This window comes from Pygocentrus nattereri, chromosome 2, assembly GCF_015220715.1.
Source record: "Pygocentrus nattereri isolate fPygNat1 chromosome 2, fPygNat1.pri, whole genome shotgun sequence".
NCBI lineage: Eukaryota > Metazoa > Chordata > Actinopteri > Characiformes > Serrasalmidae > Pygocentrus > Pygocentrus nattereri.
In genome coordinates this window covers 6004380-6019328 of record NC_051212.1, presented here as the reverse complement: position 1 = coordinate 6019328, position 14949 = coordinate 6004380, and the positions used below count along the sequence as shown (strand labels likewise).

The following is a 14949-nucleotide window of genomic DNA, read 5'->3' as shown; positions in this document are numbered from 1 at the left end:
GGCTTCTACTCTGACTCAGTGGGAGGATGTGGTTTATTTTTGCTCTGAGCAGATCTATAAAGATACTTATCGCTGATTGCATCTGAGTTGGCCGATGAACCAACACTTACTCAGTTGTAGTGGAACAAACAGGTGGGTTTTCCATCGGTGTTAGCGTGTCTATTATAATTGATTTGTAATGGAACGGTGATTCCTCATGGTGGTTTTTATGCTAAAGATCACGCAGTGGCACACTGCTATTTAAATTCTGAATTTACCAATATCACCTTTTCCTTTTGAAGTGGAGACCCTAAAGGTCATCACTAACTGCTATTCTTATTTTCGTGAAGCAGTGCCGAATGTCATCCGCAATGGGCTAGTGATCAGATTTTCATTCCAGCGAAGGCAGAGCACCATTTTATTCAGATTGCGCAAAAAGTAGTGCCGTCATGTTGGATGTTACAAGGAATGTTTTCCGAATTTTAAAAATGTGCAAAAAAGCCTGCAAGGAAAAACCTTGAAATAAAAAATAAATAAATAAATACAGTTTTATCTCACGGCGTTTGTTTTAATGTTTAGTTCCTTCCTCCAAATTATAGCTACTTAACGAGCAGCTTGTTACTACGTCAGAGTAACGAGCTCCACCCACTCGCTGCTCAGCCGGCAGTTCGTTCTCCAGCTCCTTACGTTAAACTGTCATTCCCACTGAGCGGCTTTTCAGTCGGCAACGGTGACAGAAGAACAGCTAAACAACCTGGAATCAGCCAGAAATGAACCAACACCATTCGCCAAATGTGTGGTCTGATCTTCAGAGTCGGACCAAATCAGACTGAGCCGTAAAACTGACCCAATATCAGGTTCAGCTCAGTTTTGTGAGTTTCTGCCAGATCAGTATTAATGTTGTTTTGTTCCAGCCAGTCTGTAAAGTTTCTTACAGCCCGTTTTGTTGTAGAATGCTTCTCAACCAATCAGCTTGTGCGGCCGGAACTAACTGTTGTGTAACATTTAGATATCATATAAAAATGATTTTTTGGTAAATACAGTAGCTCAGATTAAGTGCATCTCACCTTATAGCTATCACTATAGCTTTGTCTGTAACAGTTTAGTAATCGAGCTCCGAGATTGAGCTTCGACCGAATTTAATCCAAAACCTTTTCAGCTTCAGGAATTAAATAAAAGCAGCTCCACCTTCAGGATGATGTGGATCTCATTATGTCAGGCATTATGTGTTGCTTACATCCCTTGCACCAGTTTTACTCTAATAATACCGACTGATTTACTGCCGCCGCCGTTCTCACTGCAGGTTTGTTGTGAAGAGTTTTTCCTATTTGAAGAGTGTTTACTTTGCGAACGGTCTTGCTTTGTTAGAAAACTTGCAGCCACACCAGCCTTTTCGCAGTCTTCCATATGGGGGCACAGCAGTGTTAACCCACTGCACAATAACTGCCACAGTACTGTAGTAGTGGGTCTTGTAAGGATGTAAGGAACAAGAGCCAGCTATTGTCAGTCACCTAAATATGCGTGATTACGCATGATGTCATGCAGTATAAAGAAAAGATAACAGAATGATTTGGTCAAAAAACACCCCAGATGTTGTCAGTCAGTCAAGACTTATTCAGTGTCCAGGTTTTGCTTCTTGAGTTAAGAACCGAAGCTATGAGGGTACTGTAGCTAACCAACACTAGAATTCAGTGGTCACCCATCTTCAGCTCCTTGTATACATCCCCAAAACCTCTCTCAACCTGCCCAAACTGCATCCATGTCTTGAGTGAGGTCGTGCAGACTTGCTGTTGTGGTTTAGCACACGGTGTGACTTGATGTGAGCTTTAAAAATAAACTGAGCTTTACTCTGTAGCTGAGCACTGCAGGCAGCTGCAAGTGCTGTGCTACATTCAGACTCCTCTTGCAGGCATGCATGTCATGTGGGCTTATGAACATAATTCTTCCAATTTTGCAAAAATCCTCTGTAATTCAGTGTACGAGATGTAAACAGAGTTATTCAGAGTGGCTGCCCAGCTCTGAACTGAAGCAGCAACGTTTGAGCACTAAACATTGTTGTATGGGCTGATCGTCTGTGTCTGGTGTGAATGATCTTTCAATTTTGTTGTGCAGAATTTCAAACAATGACTGTATTTGGGTCGCTCTACAGAAACGTCCTTTTTTGTGTCCCTAGTGTTTACAGATATATTACACTTTAAAAACATGCCAAGGTTACAGTATGTTTATATTTTAAGAGAAAACAATGTTATTTTAACGATTGCACCTTCTTGATGCATCAGTTTAAAATCAATCATCTGGAAGCACCACAGAGGACCTCGTCCCCACAGTCGTGTGTAAAGGCCGAGGCCCTATTTTGAAGAACATGTTTTTCTGCTATTTTAACTGTAATAATCTAAACGTGACTGTGAAATATATGAATTAATTGACAAAGAAAACAAATGTCAAATAAACATAACATATGTAATGAAAGTTCCCCAGGAGTCGTGTCACTGGTGTCACCGCGTAACAGAAAATCTCTTATTTTGAAATAAGTCACACCGATGGCGACACTCGACTTGCTTTGACCTGCTTTCTGAGGATCTATGGAGAAAAGCTCATGTTGAGTCCACTGTATCTCAGTTCTCAGAGATTTTCATTCAGCTCATGATCTCATATGAAGCTTTTAGCTGACGTCACCGGTGTGACCGACTTTATTCTGAGGTCACTGTGAAAAAACAACATAAATTGATTAAATTCCATATTTTAGTGGATGTTCCAGGATTGACAGCGTGTGGTTTGATGTTCTGTAGCAGCCGTTTAGTAAAATGCGTTCTTCATTAAAAACGTCTCTGGTGTTTCCTTTATTATGTGTAACACCGATGACGATCGGTAACACCGGTGACTCCTATGGAGAGACAGAAAAGTGGACGCTTCTGTAGAACGACCCATAAACAAATGTATCAACATGCATTAACATCCACTGTCTTCACATGCTTAACGCTATTAATTGTTGCGACATTGTGTGGAGTTTGTGTTTTTAATGTTGTCAGTTTCAGTTTAGTAGGACCGTTTCAACGTGTGAATAAAAGGCCTTTCTTTTTCACAGATGCTGACATATTTTGCTGCATTTGAAGTGTTCTTTGAAGAAAACCTACCAAAGCTATTTGCACATTTTAAGAGCAACAACTTGACCCCTGATATTTATCTGATCGACTGGTACGTATCTGAATCATCAAACATCTAAATACTTTTAAATACGTCTAGAGATTTCACTACAGGTTTAGCAGAGACGGCTTGCATTCATTCACATTATTTTGCCATCAAAAGTTTAAGAGATGGGAGAAAAATGTCAGTTTTATCAGCTGAAAAAATTCTTGTGTTTTCCTGCAATGGGGTTTATGAGGTTTTTCAGATGGTGGGGTTGATATGTCGATGGTTTGGAGATGAGGAAGTCAGATAACAGGCTCTTTGAAAAGCTTCAGGAAGCGTCTGCAAGTTTGTAACCCGTTCAGTTCAGACCAGCACAACACACATTAACACACCACCACCATGTCAGCGTTACTGCAGTGTTGAGAATGACCCACCACCCAAACAGTACCTGCGTTGTGAGGGTCCATGGGGGTCCTGAGCACTGAAGAACAGGGTAACAGAGTATCAGAGAAACAGATGGACTACAGTCTGTAACTGTAGAACTACAAAGTGCAGCTATACAGTAAGTGGAGCTGATAAAGTGGACAGAATGTTAAGCCTGGTCGATGTATAGTTGCATACATTTCCACACCTCCAAAGCTTGAATAGAGAGCAATGTTCATAAAGATGAGTGATTTTTAATTTTTATTTTAATTTGTTTATATTTATTTATCCGTAAACCTCAAGTTATCTTGTTGTGGTGCAGATGGGCTGATAATATAGTGCTGAGGGAGATAAAGGTTTACAGAGAGGTTTCTGGAAGCTTCTCACCCACTTGATGTGGTTAACACAACCTTTAGATGGGTGCAGTTTTAGTATGTTGGGTGGGGGGAAGGGTGACAGGGTGATTTGCTACTGAAACCGCCTGCACGCTGCCCAAAAGTCACACTTGCCTCGCCTACCGTGCACTATTTACCAGGAAATTCACACTTTATATATTTAGAACGAACGTCTGTGAGTGTGGAGGTGTGAGAGCAGAGAGAGACACAAGCTACAGGCTTTTTAAGCAGGTGTGTGCTTATTGACCTGAGCTTCACCAGGCCATGCTGACTAAGCAAGAAGTACATTTATTGTAGAAAGCACATTTAAAGGCCCATATAGTGGAAAACAAACTGAATTTCCCTGTTTATTTTGATGCGTCAACACTGATAGATTAAAAAAAATTCACTCTCTGCTGTCCATACAGTCCGTATATATGGAAATAGTTTTCCAGTCACTGTATATGTGACATCAGGAGCTGTATGCAAAAGTTTACACACCCCTGGGAAAATCTGTTGATTTTCTAAGTGAGATTAAGTTCCCTCTGCCGGAAATGCACTTCTGCACATTTTAAGATTAAGAGACCCTTATTAGTCCCACAACGGGGAACTTTCACCTCTGCATTTAACCCATCCTTGCCTGGAGCAGTGGGCAGCCCAAACTGCAGCACCCAGGCAGCGGTTGGGGGTTAGGTGTCTTGCCCAAGGACACCTCAGTCATGTGCTGTCAGTTCTGGGGATCGAACCGGCGACCTTCCGGTCACGAGGCTGGTTTCCTAACCTCCAGCCCACGACTGCCCTAATGGAGAGCTCCACCATTTCTCATCACCTCTGTACCTTGTAAACAAGGTCAGTCAAAGTGGTTTGGTATTAAGTGCTCCACTCTAGAGAAACTTGCAGAGACAGCCTTCATGTGTCATGAATGTGCCATGACTTTTGCACAGGCCACATTCTTTCCCAACCCGTTACCTTCAATAACTGAAGTAAATGGACAGTAATATATATATATATATATATATATATATATATATATATATAATATGTGTGTGTGTGTGTGTGTGTGTGTGTGTACACATACACAAGGGTAAGTCTTTACACAATGGGCTCTGGGGTCTAAGACTATTACTGACAGTTACAGAGAAACAGCAGCCCAAACGAAACGAATCTGTGGCTGAAAGAGTTTTATTACTACATGTACATATTCTTTACACCTACTACTTCTGCCTGCATCAGGGAAATATATACTTATATTTAGACCGAGGGAGGGTGTGCGTAAGCTGTTGAGAGATGTTCTGAATGGACCGCAGTTTTTACCTGTCGGGGAAGCCGCTGTGGAATCAGAGACGTCTTTAGCTGTCGACGCCACAGAGTTCTTAAAGCTCTGGGTCATTTAGTGAGCGCGAGCTAATTCTGAAACATCTGAGGTATAAGAATGAAGAAACCCTGTTTAGCAACAAAGAGGGTTAAAAAAAGGACATGATACTAAAAAAATGCAGACAGACTGCACAGATGACTCGCTCCTCTGTGTGCTTTCTTTCCAGTTGTGGTGCTGACATAACCAGCATTCGAGCGCGCCAGCACAGTGCTGTCTTTATTAAGCTGTGCAGAAGTTCATCATCTCATTTTTAGGGCTAGGCTAATGTTTTTGTAGAACACAGAGTATGGATGAATTTGGTGATGGGATGCTTCTGACCCTATGACATTCAGTCCGATTTATATTGCATTTTGAAAATGTTCTAAATTTCAATTGAAATTTGCATCAGTTTTTGAAAATCAGTATAGAATTTTTAATTGTCTGTCATATATTTATGCATTATTTTATTTTTTTATACCAAGTATAATAAGTGATATTTGGCAAAAGTCTCCACAGTGTTTTGAGAGAACAGCAAAACACACACATGCAAGCAAAATGACAGCCGTGCTAAAGATAAAATTATTGTTTAACGGATTTAGGGTTGTGACGTAATTGCTGATGTGGCACCTGTCTGTGCAGTAGATGGAATATCACGTTGGCGGTGTGGGTACACACGCAGCAGTAAAAATGTTCATGACTTCATCTGGTGTTTTGAGATGAAGCAGTAGTAGTAGTGAGTGATATACTGGTTGAATTTCTTTGTAAGGTATTCGTTTCATTGGTATAACACAAATCGGCCAAATAGCAAACGGTACAAACAGTCCAAGATGTGCTAACAGAAGCCCCTTTACCATTAATCAGGGTTCTTTCAGTAATCTCTCATCTCCTGTTGTGTAGTCAGTTACAGTCTGAATCCTTGTTTGTTCAGGTTATAAATGAGAAAGCAGACATTTAAAAGATGCATAAATGAATTGCCAGTCTTTTGGGGGTACAGTAGCCTTTAGCCTAGATTTAGCATAGCGTATCCTGCCCTGAAGCCCCACCTGTGGTGCACCTCCATCAGATAGCTGCTCCACACACAGCGCTGTGGTTCTCGCAGCCTGATGGTTTAATCAAGCGAAGAAACCCATTCAGAAGCATTGCCCCCATTAACGTGAATGACTGACTGTAATATTTACTGAACATTTTTCAGTTTTTGACATGATTTGAAAATGGCTGTTGCCCTTTACTTTGTGTGTAAATTTCACAGTGAATGGACGAAAAGAAATTTCCCACAATTACTTAGATAAAAAGTCTGGTTCTGTTGACTTGCATTAAAAGTAAAGTATGTTTTTCTTTCTCCTGTAAAGTTACCATTTTGAAGATACAGGGTGTTCTGACAGCAGCGATATGCAGTTTTGCACAATAAAAATAGCTGAAATTCATTTCAGTTGTTAAATTTGCTCCCTCGAACAGTAAACCAAGCTCTCGACTACTCTTTCACACCCCTTGTGTTTGTTACAGTGTCTCATTAGGTTGGATGAGAGTTTTGCTCTTATTCATGCTGTGCAGTGTGTTCTCTAACTGTGCTGTTCTCTGGCTTTGTGTAGGATCTTCACTCTGTACAGTGTGTGTTCTCTAACTGCTGTTCTCTGTGCTATGTGTATGATCTTCATTCTGTACAGTGTGTTCTCTAATTGCTGTTCTCTGTGTTATTTATAGGATCTTCACTCTGCTATGTGTAGGATCTTCACTCTGTACAGTGTGTGTTCTCTAACTGCTGTTCTCTGTGTTATTTATAGGATCTTCACTGCTTTGTGTAGGATCTTCACTCTGTACAGTGTGTGTTCTCTAACTGCTGTTCTCTGTGCTATGTGTATGATCTTCATTCTGTACAGTGTGTTCTCTAATTGCTGTTCTCTGTGTTATTTATAGGATCTTCACTCTGCTATGTGTAGGATCTTCACTCTGTACAGTGTGTTCCCTAATTGCTGTTCTCTGTGTTATTTATAGGATCTTCACTCTGCTATGTGTAGGATCTTCACTCTGTACAGTGTGTGTTCTCTAACTGCTGTTCTCTGTGTTATTTATAGGATCTTCACTCTGCTTTGTGTAGGATCTTCACTCTGTACAGTGTGTGTTCTCTAACTGCTGTTCTCTGTGCTATGTGTATGATCTTCATTCTGTACAGTGTGTTCCCTAATTGCTGTTCTCTGTGTTATTTATAGGATCTTCACTCTGCTATGTGTAGGATCTTCACTCTGTACAGTGTGTGTTCTCTAACTGCTGTTCTCTGTGTTATTTATAGGATCTTCACTCTGCTTTGTGTAGGATCTTCACTCTGTACAGTGTGTGTTCTCTAACTGCTGTTCTCTGTGCTATGTGTATGATCTTCATTCTGTACAGTGTGTTCTCTAATTGCTGTTCTCTGTGTTATTTATAGGATCTTCACTCTGCTATGTGTATGATCTTCACTCTGTACAGTGTGTTCCCTAATTGCTGTTCTCTGTGTTATTTATAGGATCTTCACTGCTTTGTGTAGGATCTTCACTCTGTACAGTGTGTGTTCTCTAACTGCTGTTCTCTGTGTTATTTATAGGATCTTCACTCTGCTTTGTGTAGGATCTTCACTCTGTACAGTGTGTGTTCTCTAACTGCTGTTCTCTGTGCTATGTGTATGATCTTCATTCTGTACAGTGTGTTCTCTAATTGCTGTTCTCTGTGTTATTTATAGGATCTTCACTCTGCTATGTGTATGATCTTCACTCTGTACAGTGTGTTCCCTAATTGCTGTTCTCTGTGTTATTTATAGGATCTTCACTCTGCTATGTGTAGGATCTTAACTCTGTACAGTGTGTGTTCTCTAACTGCTGTTCTCTGTGCTATGTGTATGATCTTCACTCTGTACAGTGTGTTCCCTAATTGCTGTTCTCTGTGTTATTTATAGGATCTTCACTCTGCTATGTGTAGGATCTTAACTCTGTACAGTGTGTGTTCTCTAACTGTGCTGTTCTCTGTGCTATGTGTAGGATTTTCACTGTACAGTTTGTGTTCTCTAACTGCTCTGTGCTATGTGTAGGATCTTTACTCTCTGCTGTTCTCTATGCTGTGTGTAGGATCTTCACTCTGTACAGTGTGCATTCTCTAACTGTGCTGTTCTCTGTGCTATGTGTAGGATCTTCACTCTGTACAGTAAATCCCTCCCACTGGACGTGGCGTGTCGTGTGTGGGACGTGTTTTGCCGGGATGGTGAGGAATTCCTTTTCCGCACCGCTCTGGGAATCCTGCGGCTGTACGAGGACGTGCTCACTCACATGGACTTCATCCACAACGCTCAGTTCCTCACACGGCTCCCCGAACACATCAATGCTCACACGCTCTTCTCCTCTATCGCAGCCGTCAGCATGAGCTGCAGGAACAGGAAGTGGACTCAGGTACACAGAGAGCTATATCTGTATCTCTCTCTCTCTCTCTCACTCTCTCTCTCTCACTCTCTCTCTCTCACTCTCTCTCTCTCTCTCTCTCTCTCTCTCTCTCTCTCTCTCTCTCTCTCTCTCTCTCTCTCTCTCTCTCTCTGAGGCTGAGAAGATCAGCCTAAGCCTTTATTAAAATGGATAACTTTTGGAAAATGCACTTAAGCACACTAATATATATATACTGTATATATGGACCCTCACAGAGCAGGTACTATTTGAGTGGTGACACAGTGTTTAAAACTGCTGAGAATGATCCACCACCCAAATAGTACCTGCTCTGTGAGGGTCCATGGGGGTCCTGACCACTGAAGAACAGGGTAACAGAGTATCAGAGAAACAGATGGACTACAGTCTGTAACTGTAGAACTACAGAGTGCAGCTATACAGTAAGTGGAGCTGATAAGATGGACAGAGAGCGTAGAAACGAGGAGGTGCTCGTAATGTAAGAGGAGGACTTTGGTGGAAATGCACATCATTTAGTGGACATTTGGTTAGTTATTCACAGGACATACTTTGTATGTACCGGCGTCCAGCACAGTGTGGCCGTTCCTCAGCTCAAACACGCACTAAACATGCCAATTAACAGGTGTGTTTGAGCAGGTAAATCACCAAACTATGCTAGACACCAGCCCTCCAGGACTGGATTTGAGCACCCCTGAAGTAGATTGTGATGCCCACAAGAGCAAGAATAACCTACTTGGAAAGAAAGCATTTTAAGTGCACTGGGTTTCATCACCTGCAGTCCACAATTACCCTATTTGCCAATGCTTTCAAACTTCACATGGTGAACTCATCACGTTATTGAGGCTAAACTTTACCATAAACGCTGACTTGACTGTTTACCCTGATCATGCTATGAGATTGACAAAGTAAATGCACTGGGTGAAGAAGGTGAATTCTCACGAGCTTCTACTCTGCATGTTTGTGCAGGTTCTTCACACTCTTCAGAAAGACCCGGAACGGGCCAGTCCTGTACTGAAGCGCTGAGGGGAAACACCTCGCGTACCTGGAGCAACGGAGACGAGAAGACCCAGCAGCCTCGGTGTGAGCAGAACCTTAAGACCCGGGACCTTCGTACCTCTTCTATCTGCTGGACTCCAGGAGTCAAACCCTCCGGCGGTTCAATCACGCTGCACTTCAGGAGATACTGTGGACAAAACTCTCCTTTGGGCATGAAGAAGGCGTCACACTAATACACACCTTAAAGCAACGGTTTGACCAAAAATCAGATTCTCCCGGTCACCCCCGCCAGAAATGTGGTCTTTCAGCCAAGACATGTGAGGTGTCCTTAGTCTTTGCACTGGAGCTACAAAGCTAATAGCCATTTAGCTAACAAATAACAGAAGCTTTTAGCCATGTAAGCGCATCACGTAGCCAAAAACAGTAGCAGCAACCATATTGAGTCGTGAATGTCTATATTTTTGTCCATTTTTATAAATGACCAGTGTGTCCTACATGCATACAGTATGTCATACAGAGGAACAGTGACTCACAAACCATAAGAGCAAGTCTGTTTGAGGATACAGCTCAGCTAATGTAGCTCGCAAGTGAAGAAGGACGGTTTAAGAAGCTGTTTAGATTTTTTAAAAATGGAATAAATGAACTGTTGCTAATTATATACAATAAAATAATGACCGTCATTCATGGCCTTTGACCCATATTATCTAAAACTCATTTTACTTGAACTCCTATTAATGGAAGCTTCCAGTCCACCAATTAGCGTCTTGCACACCGCATGCCTCGTTACACATTTACCTCAGTCCGTGTTCATCTAAAGAAACTTCAGAAACCAAACGTGCTTTGGCTGATGAGCCAGAGGGGGTGACCGTAAATCTGATTTTTGGATGGATAATCACTTTAAACTGTGTTTAAGGTTTGTTTGTCCAGCTTTGCTGATATGGACAATGAATTGGAGCTCTGATGGTTTTCAGCTCTCGTCCTTCCATCCTCGATCTCCAACCAGGCCACTTTCACTCTGTGCTGAGCTACAGCACTAAAACTGGAACTTCTTTGGGGTTTGTCCACTATGTTTGTGTGTGTGTGTGTGTGTGTGTGTGTGTGTGTGTGTGTGTGTGTGTGTGTGTGTGTGTGTGTGTGTGTGTAAATGAGATACTGACATCAAAACATCTGCTTAATGAAATGGTTTTATCAACTTCCGAACGTGAAAAGGGTCCAAGTGTGTTATTTAAAGCTGGATTTGTGGATTCTCGCATTAAGTTTGGGTCCCCAGATTGCCTCTATTTGGGCCAGGTGTCCTGCCCATACTATAAAGTAATGTATTGCAAATACTGAGTATATTCTATTTATATTTTATAATATATTGACAACATATAATAATATATTTCATTGCCCCAGAACTACTAATGTCTAATCATTCAAATCATCGCTGTCATAACAGAACCTCAAATATCAGGACATGGGAGAAGGAAAGAAGCGCCCCATTTTAACGTACATTAATGAAATTAGACCTTTCGAAGTAGTTTTGGACTTTCTGTGGGCACTTCCTTTTGCAAAAATGGTGCAAAAGATGCGGAGATAGATGGATGTGAAATGACCGTGATGACATTATGCTGGATAGGGTTCCAGATGCCCTTTTTTTAGGTAAATTTGTTTCAGGGTGTGTGTCCGGACCCTGCGATCAACAGTCTCAAACGAGTTTGTTTGGTTTTGGTCTTCAGATTTGACCACTGTGTTACTTTCTTTCTGTTTTTTGTGGTACACGAGTGTCTGATTTGAAGTTTTCGTTTGTTTGTTTTGCTTTGCATATTTGCTTGGTTTGTTTATTTTTCAGCCAGTTGTGAAGATTGCATCTGTGGTGGCTGATTTGTGGTAATGGATCTGTATTTGTTGGTCTGTCTGGTCTGAAAAAGCTGCACTTGGTCTCTGTATGACTGAAGTGTCCTCTGGAGATGCTTCTGATGAGGAAGTTCTACACGAGACGAACTAGAAAGCACTCGGTGTGGGACATGGAGGACAGAATGACTCAGAATGAGCTGATTAAACGAATAAATAATCAATCAATCACGAAATGAAGCAGTTTATTTTGGAGCAGTCTGTTAGAACATGATGACGAGTTTAACAGCCTTTGTTCGTTTTGAGTAACTTGGGCCTCCGTGCTGGGGTTGACGGCAGTGTTATCAGTAAACCTCTCTTCCTGTCTGTCGATGCTGAGCCCTGTGCTCTGTATGAAGGTTAAAGCCACCCCCCCCCCACTCCCTGCGTTGGCCGTCCCCCGATTTCAGCAACTTCTACATATTGTGTAAAAACGACAGTTCTCCAAAGGTTCTTTAGTAAAGATGGTTCCATGAACACAAATAATCTTTTGCTTAATGAATTCTTTGCATGGTGAACTGGTTCTGTGTGTGTGTGTGTATATATATATATATATATATATATATATATATATATATAGTGTGTGTGTGAGTGTGTGTGTGTTTATGTATAACACATACTTTTTATCCTTTATAACAGTAAAGGACCCTTTTTTGAGACTATAAAGATCCATATACAACACATTTTCCATCAATTTGAAGAACTATTTTACCAAGCAAAGAACCATTTAAAGTTCTTTGTGTTCATGGTTGTCAATAGAACCACTGTCTTTATTAAAAAACGTTTGGGCATCTGAAAACCGTATTGAAGTGTCGCTAACAGTGATCATCTTTACGTGCACTCAATAATCCGATAACGGCAGAAAATCAGATTTTGTTAGTAATCTGATAAACACGTTTACATGCACCTGGGTAATCAGATAATGGGGAAACTCCAGGTCTACACGAGTCAGCCGATAAACAGGCAGTCGTGGGCTGGAGGTTAGGGAGCTGGCCCTGTGACCAGAAGGTTGCCGGTTTGATCCCCAGCACCAACAGTCCATGACTGTAGCAAGACACCTAACCCCCAACTGCTCCCCGGGTGCTGTGGCTAGGGCTGCCCACTGCTCCGGGCAAGTGTGCTCACTGCCCCCTAGTGTGTGTGTATTCACTAGTGTGTATGTGGTGTTTCACTTCACGGATGGGTTAAATGCGGAGGTGGAATTTCCCCGTTTGTGGGATCAAAAAAGTATCACTTAAACTCAGAAGACGACGTGATGTAAACATAGCATAAAACTCGAACGTCATGACCGCTTTTTTAAAACATTGCGCTACTCTGTGAAAATATGCACACACACCATCTAGAAGATGAAGAATATTTAAATCCTTTATTTCATATTTGGCTTCATTTTTGCTCCAAAAGTGTTTTGCTGCGTCTCGCGGCGACGCTGCTTGTTTATTTCTGGTACCGCTAGAAATCTGATTATGATCAGATGATTGAGTGCATGTAAAGGCACTCGGTGAACTATTTGGGTCATGTGTGCGGTTTCTTTGGGACCTCATAACTTAAAAACAAAAACAAAAAAAATGAATATTTTTTAAATTTCTTTGAAGTTTCACTGTAGTTATAAGGCAGTAGCCAGAAAGCGTCTGCGTCAAGCTTTTTATTTTGCAGCGGCCAGCCAGCTTCTTATGACTGCTCCCAAGTCATGCCGTGTTCACCCTGTCATTGCAAGATGCACAGAATGGGAGACGGTGACTAATCAAAATGGCAAAATCAATAATCAAATGAATTCTTAACAAACTTTTTTAAAACTGGAAAACGTGCATAATTTTAAAGAGTTGTTATTTAACCTGTTTCAGTTTAGCCATGCAGCACCTCGGACATGTGAAGATCCAAAGAAGATGGTACACAACATATTTTAAAGTGAAGGTTAACCTTCTTGTGTATTTCTAATAAATTGTTCCTATGAAACTTGAACCATTCAGAATGTTTCCCAATGTATGAATGAAAACGATTTTCCTGGGGAAACCAAAGGCGCATTATGTTGATATTGACCCGTTTCCATTTGCCGATATTTGTGTTGAAGTCAAAAATGTGTTTCTTCGCCACCACGTTAACTAGTACACAGAGTAATGAAGCCCCAGAGGACAAACACACCCTGCTAAACAGACAAATGAGCTACGGACAGCCCAAAGTGACCCAAGGTTCCCGATATCAGTGCACGCTGATCATTCTAACAGTATTAGTCACAGTTAAAAAAAGGGGGGTGGGGATGATTTCTTTGAAAGTCAAACAGGTTTTGGACATTTCTCCTAAAAAACTGATTTGGAAGAATAAAATGCATTTGTTTATTCAGTCAGCCTAAAGAACAATTTTTTCGTTTTGAGGTGGTCGGTAATGGGGTAACTATGCTAGATACAAGAAGGAGCCATCTCGCCCCAGACAGCGAGCCTATATCGGCCCACTGGCTTGATAAGGTCTGCACCCAGCCAGGTATTTGCCACTAGTGGTCCACCGTCGGACCACCCAGATTATTGCCCTGCATTAAAAACAATTAGTTTTTAATCTTGTCAAACAGATTTTAAATGCACTGTTTCTTTTAGATGAATAAACTAAGACAAATATTACAAAGAACTAAGAAAAAAGTGACTAGGCCTGATGAGAAATGATTTTATAGAAAATGTTGGACACTTAAAATCACGTTACTGATTTTGTGTCAAACCATCGATTGCGAGGCGAAGGAGTGGTGGCACCTTTAGCGTTTAGCGTCACGATCGCACCTGTTCCTCTTACCTGCCTTTTTCTTCTCACCTTCACTCTGTTTGTTTTGAGAGCAGATCAACCCCAAATCCGTTTAATCAGCCAAGTCTGGGGTGTTAAACTTGGTCCTGTAGTTCAGCACTGGAGCTAAGAGGCTAATGTAGATAACAAGCAGTGGAGGCTATTAGCCCTAAAAGTGTATAGCAGCCCTTTTGAAGCCTGACTTTTGTCTGGTTTTATATGTTGCAGAATGTCGGGCAGCGGCGGAAACCAGGTGAGAACAGCTCGATGTGGATTCTGGGAACTGTGTAATCACTGGGGTGTGCAAAAAGAATAATGCTAATCTAGTGGCTAAAAGCTAACTCAGGCCCAGTCCCATTTCACCCCTCAGCCCTACCACTGAGCCCCACCCCTGTTTTTTGTGCCTTCACCCCTGAACTAAGGGTACTGAAGGCTACTGGTCGGCATCTTGAGCGCCTTTATAAAAAACTGGCCTTACTGTCCACTCTCTACTTTACAGTCAACACACCTACAAATATAGGGATGCCCTTAATACTGCCCGCTCCATCTACTACTCCTCCATCACAAATAATGCTAAGTCTAGGCCAAAAGCTCTCTTTCAAAGCGTTAACAAACTCCTCCATCCTCCTGTATCAGCGTG

At 41.6% G+C, this 14949-nt stretch overlaps 1 protein-coding gene across 6 annotated transcripts in view; it reads left to right on the top strand.

Moving 5' to 3' along the window:
* The window catches only part of tbc1d14 (TBC1 domain family, member 14), a 69053-nt gene extending 57310 nt beyond the window's left edge, over positions 1 to 11743 (top strand). For 5 of the 6 annotated variants that reach the window (XM_037547305.1, XM_037547301.1, XM_037547299.1 and 2 more), the window contains 3 exons: positions 3065 to 3174; positions 8414 to 8672; positions 9645 to 11743. In XM_037547305.1, coding sequence (XP_037403202.1) covers positions 3065 to 3174; positions 8414 to 8672; positions 9645 to 9701 — 426 coding nt within the window. In that variant the 3' untranslated portion in view covers positions 9702 to 11743. Of the gene's footprint in view, positions 1 to 3064; positions 3175 to 6848; positions 7174 to 8413; positions 8673 to 9644 lie in introns of those variants that run through there. The other variant, XM_037547309.1, reaches the window with a different exon arrangement.
* The last annotated feature ends 3206 nt before the right edge of the window (positions 11744 to 14949 follow it).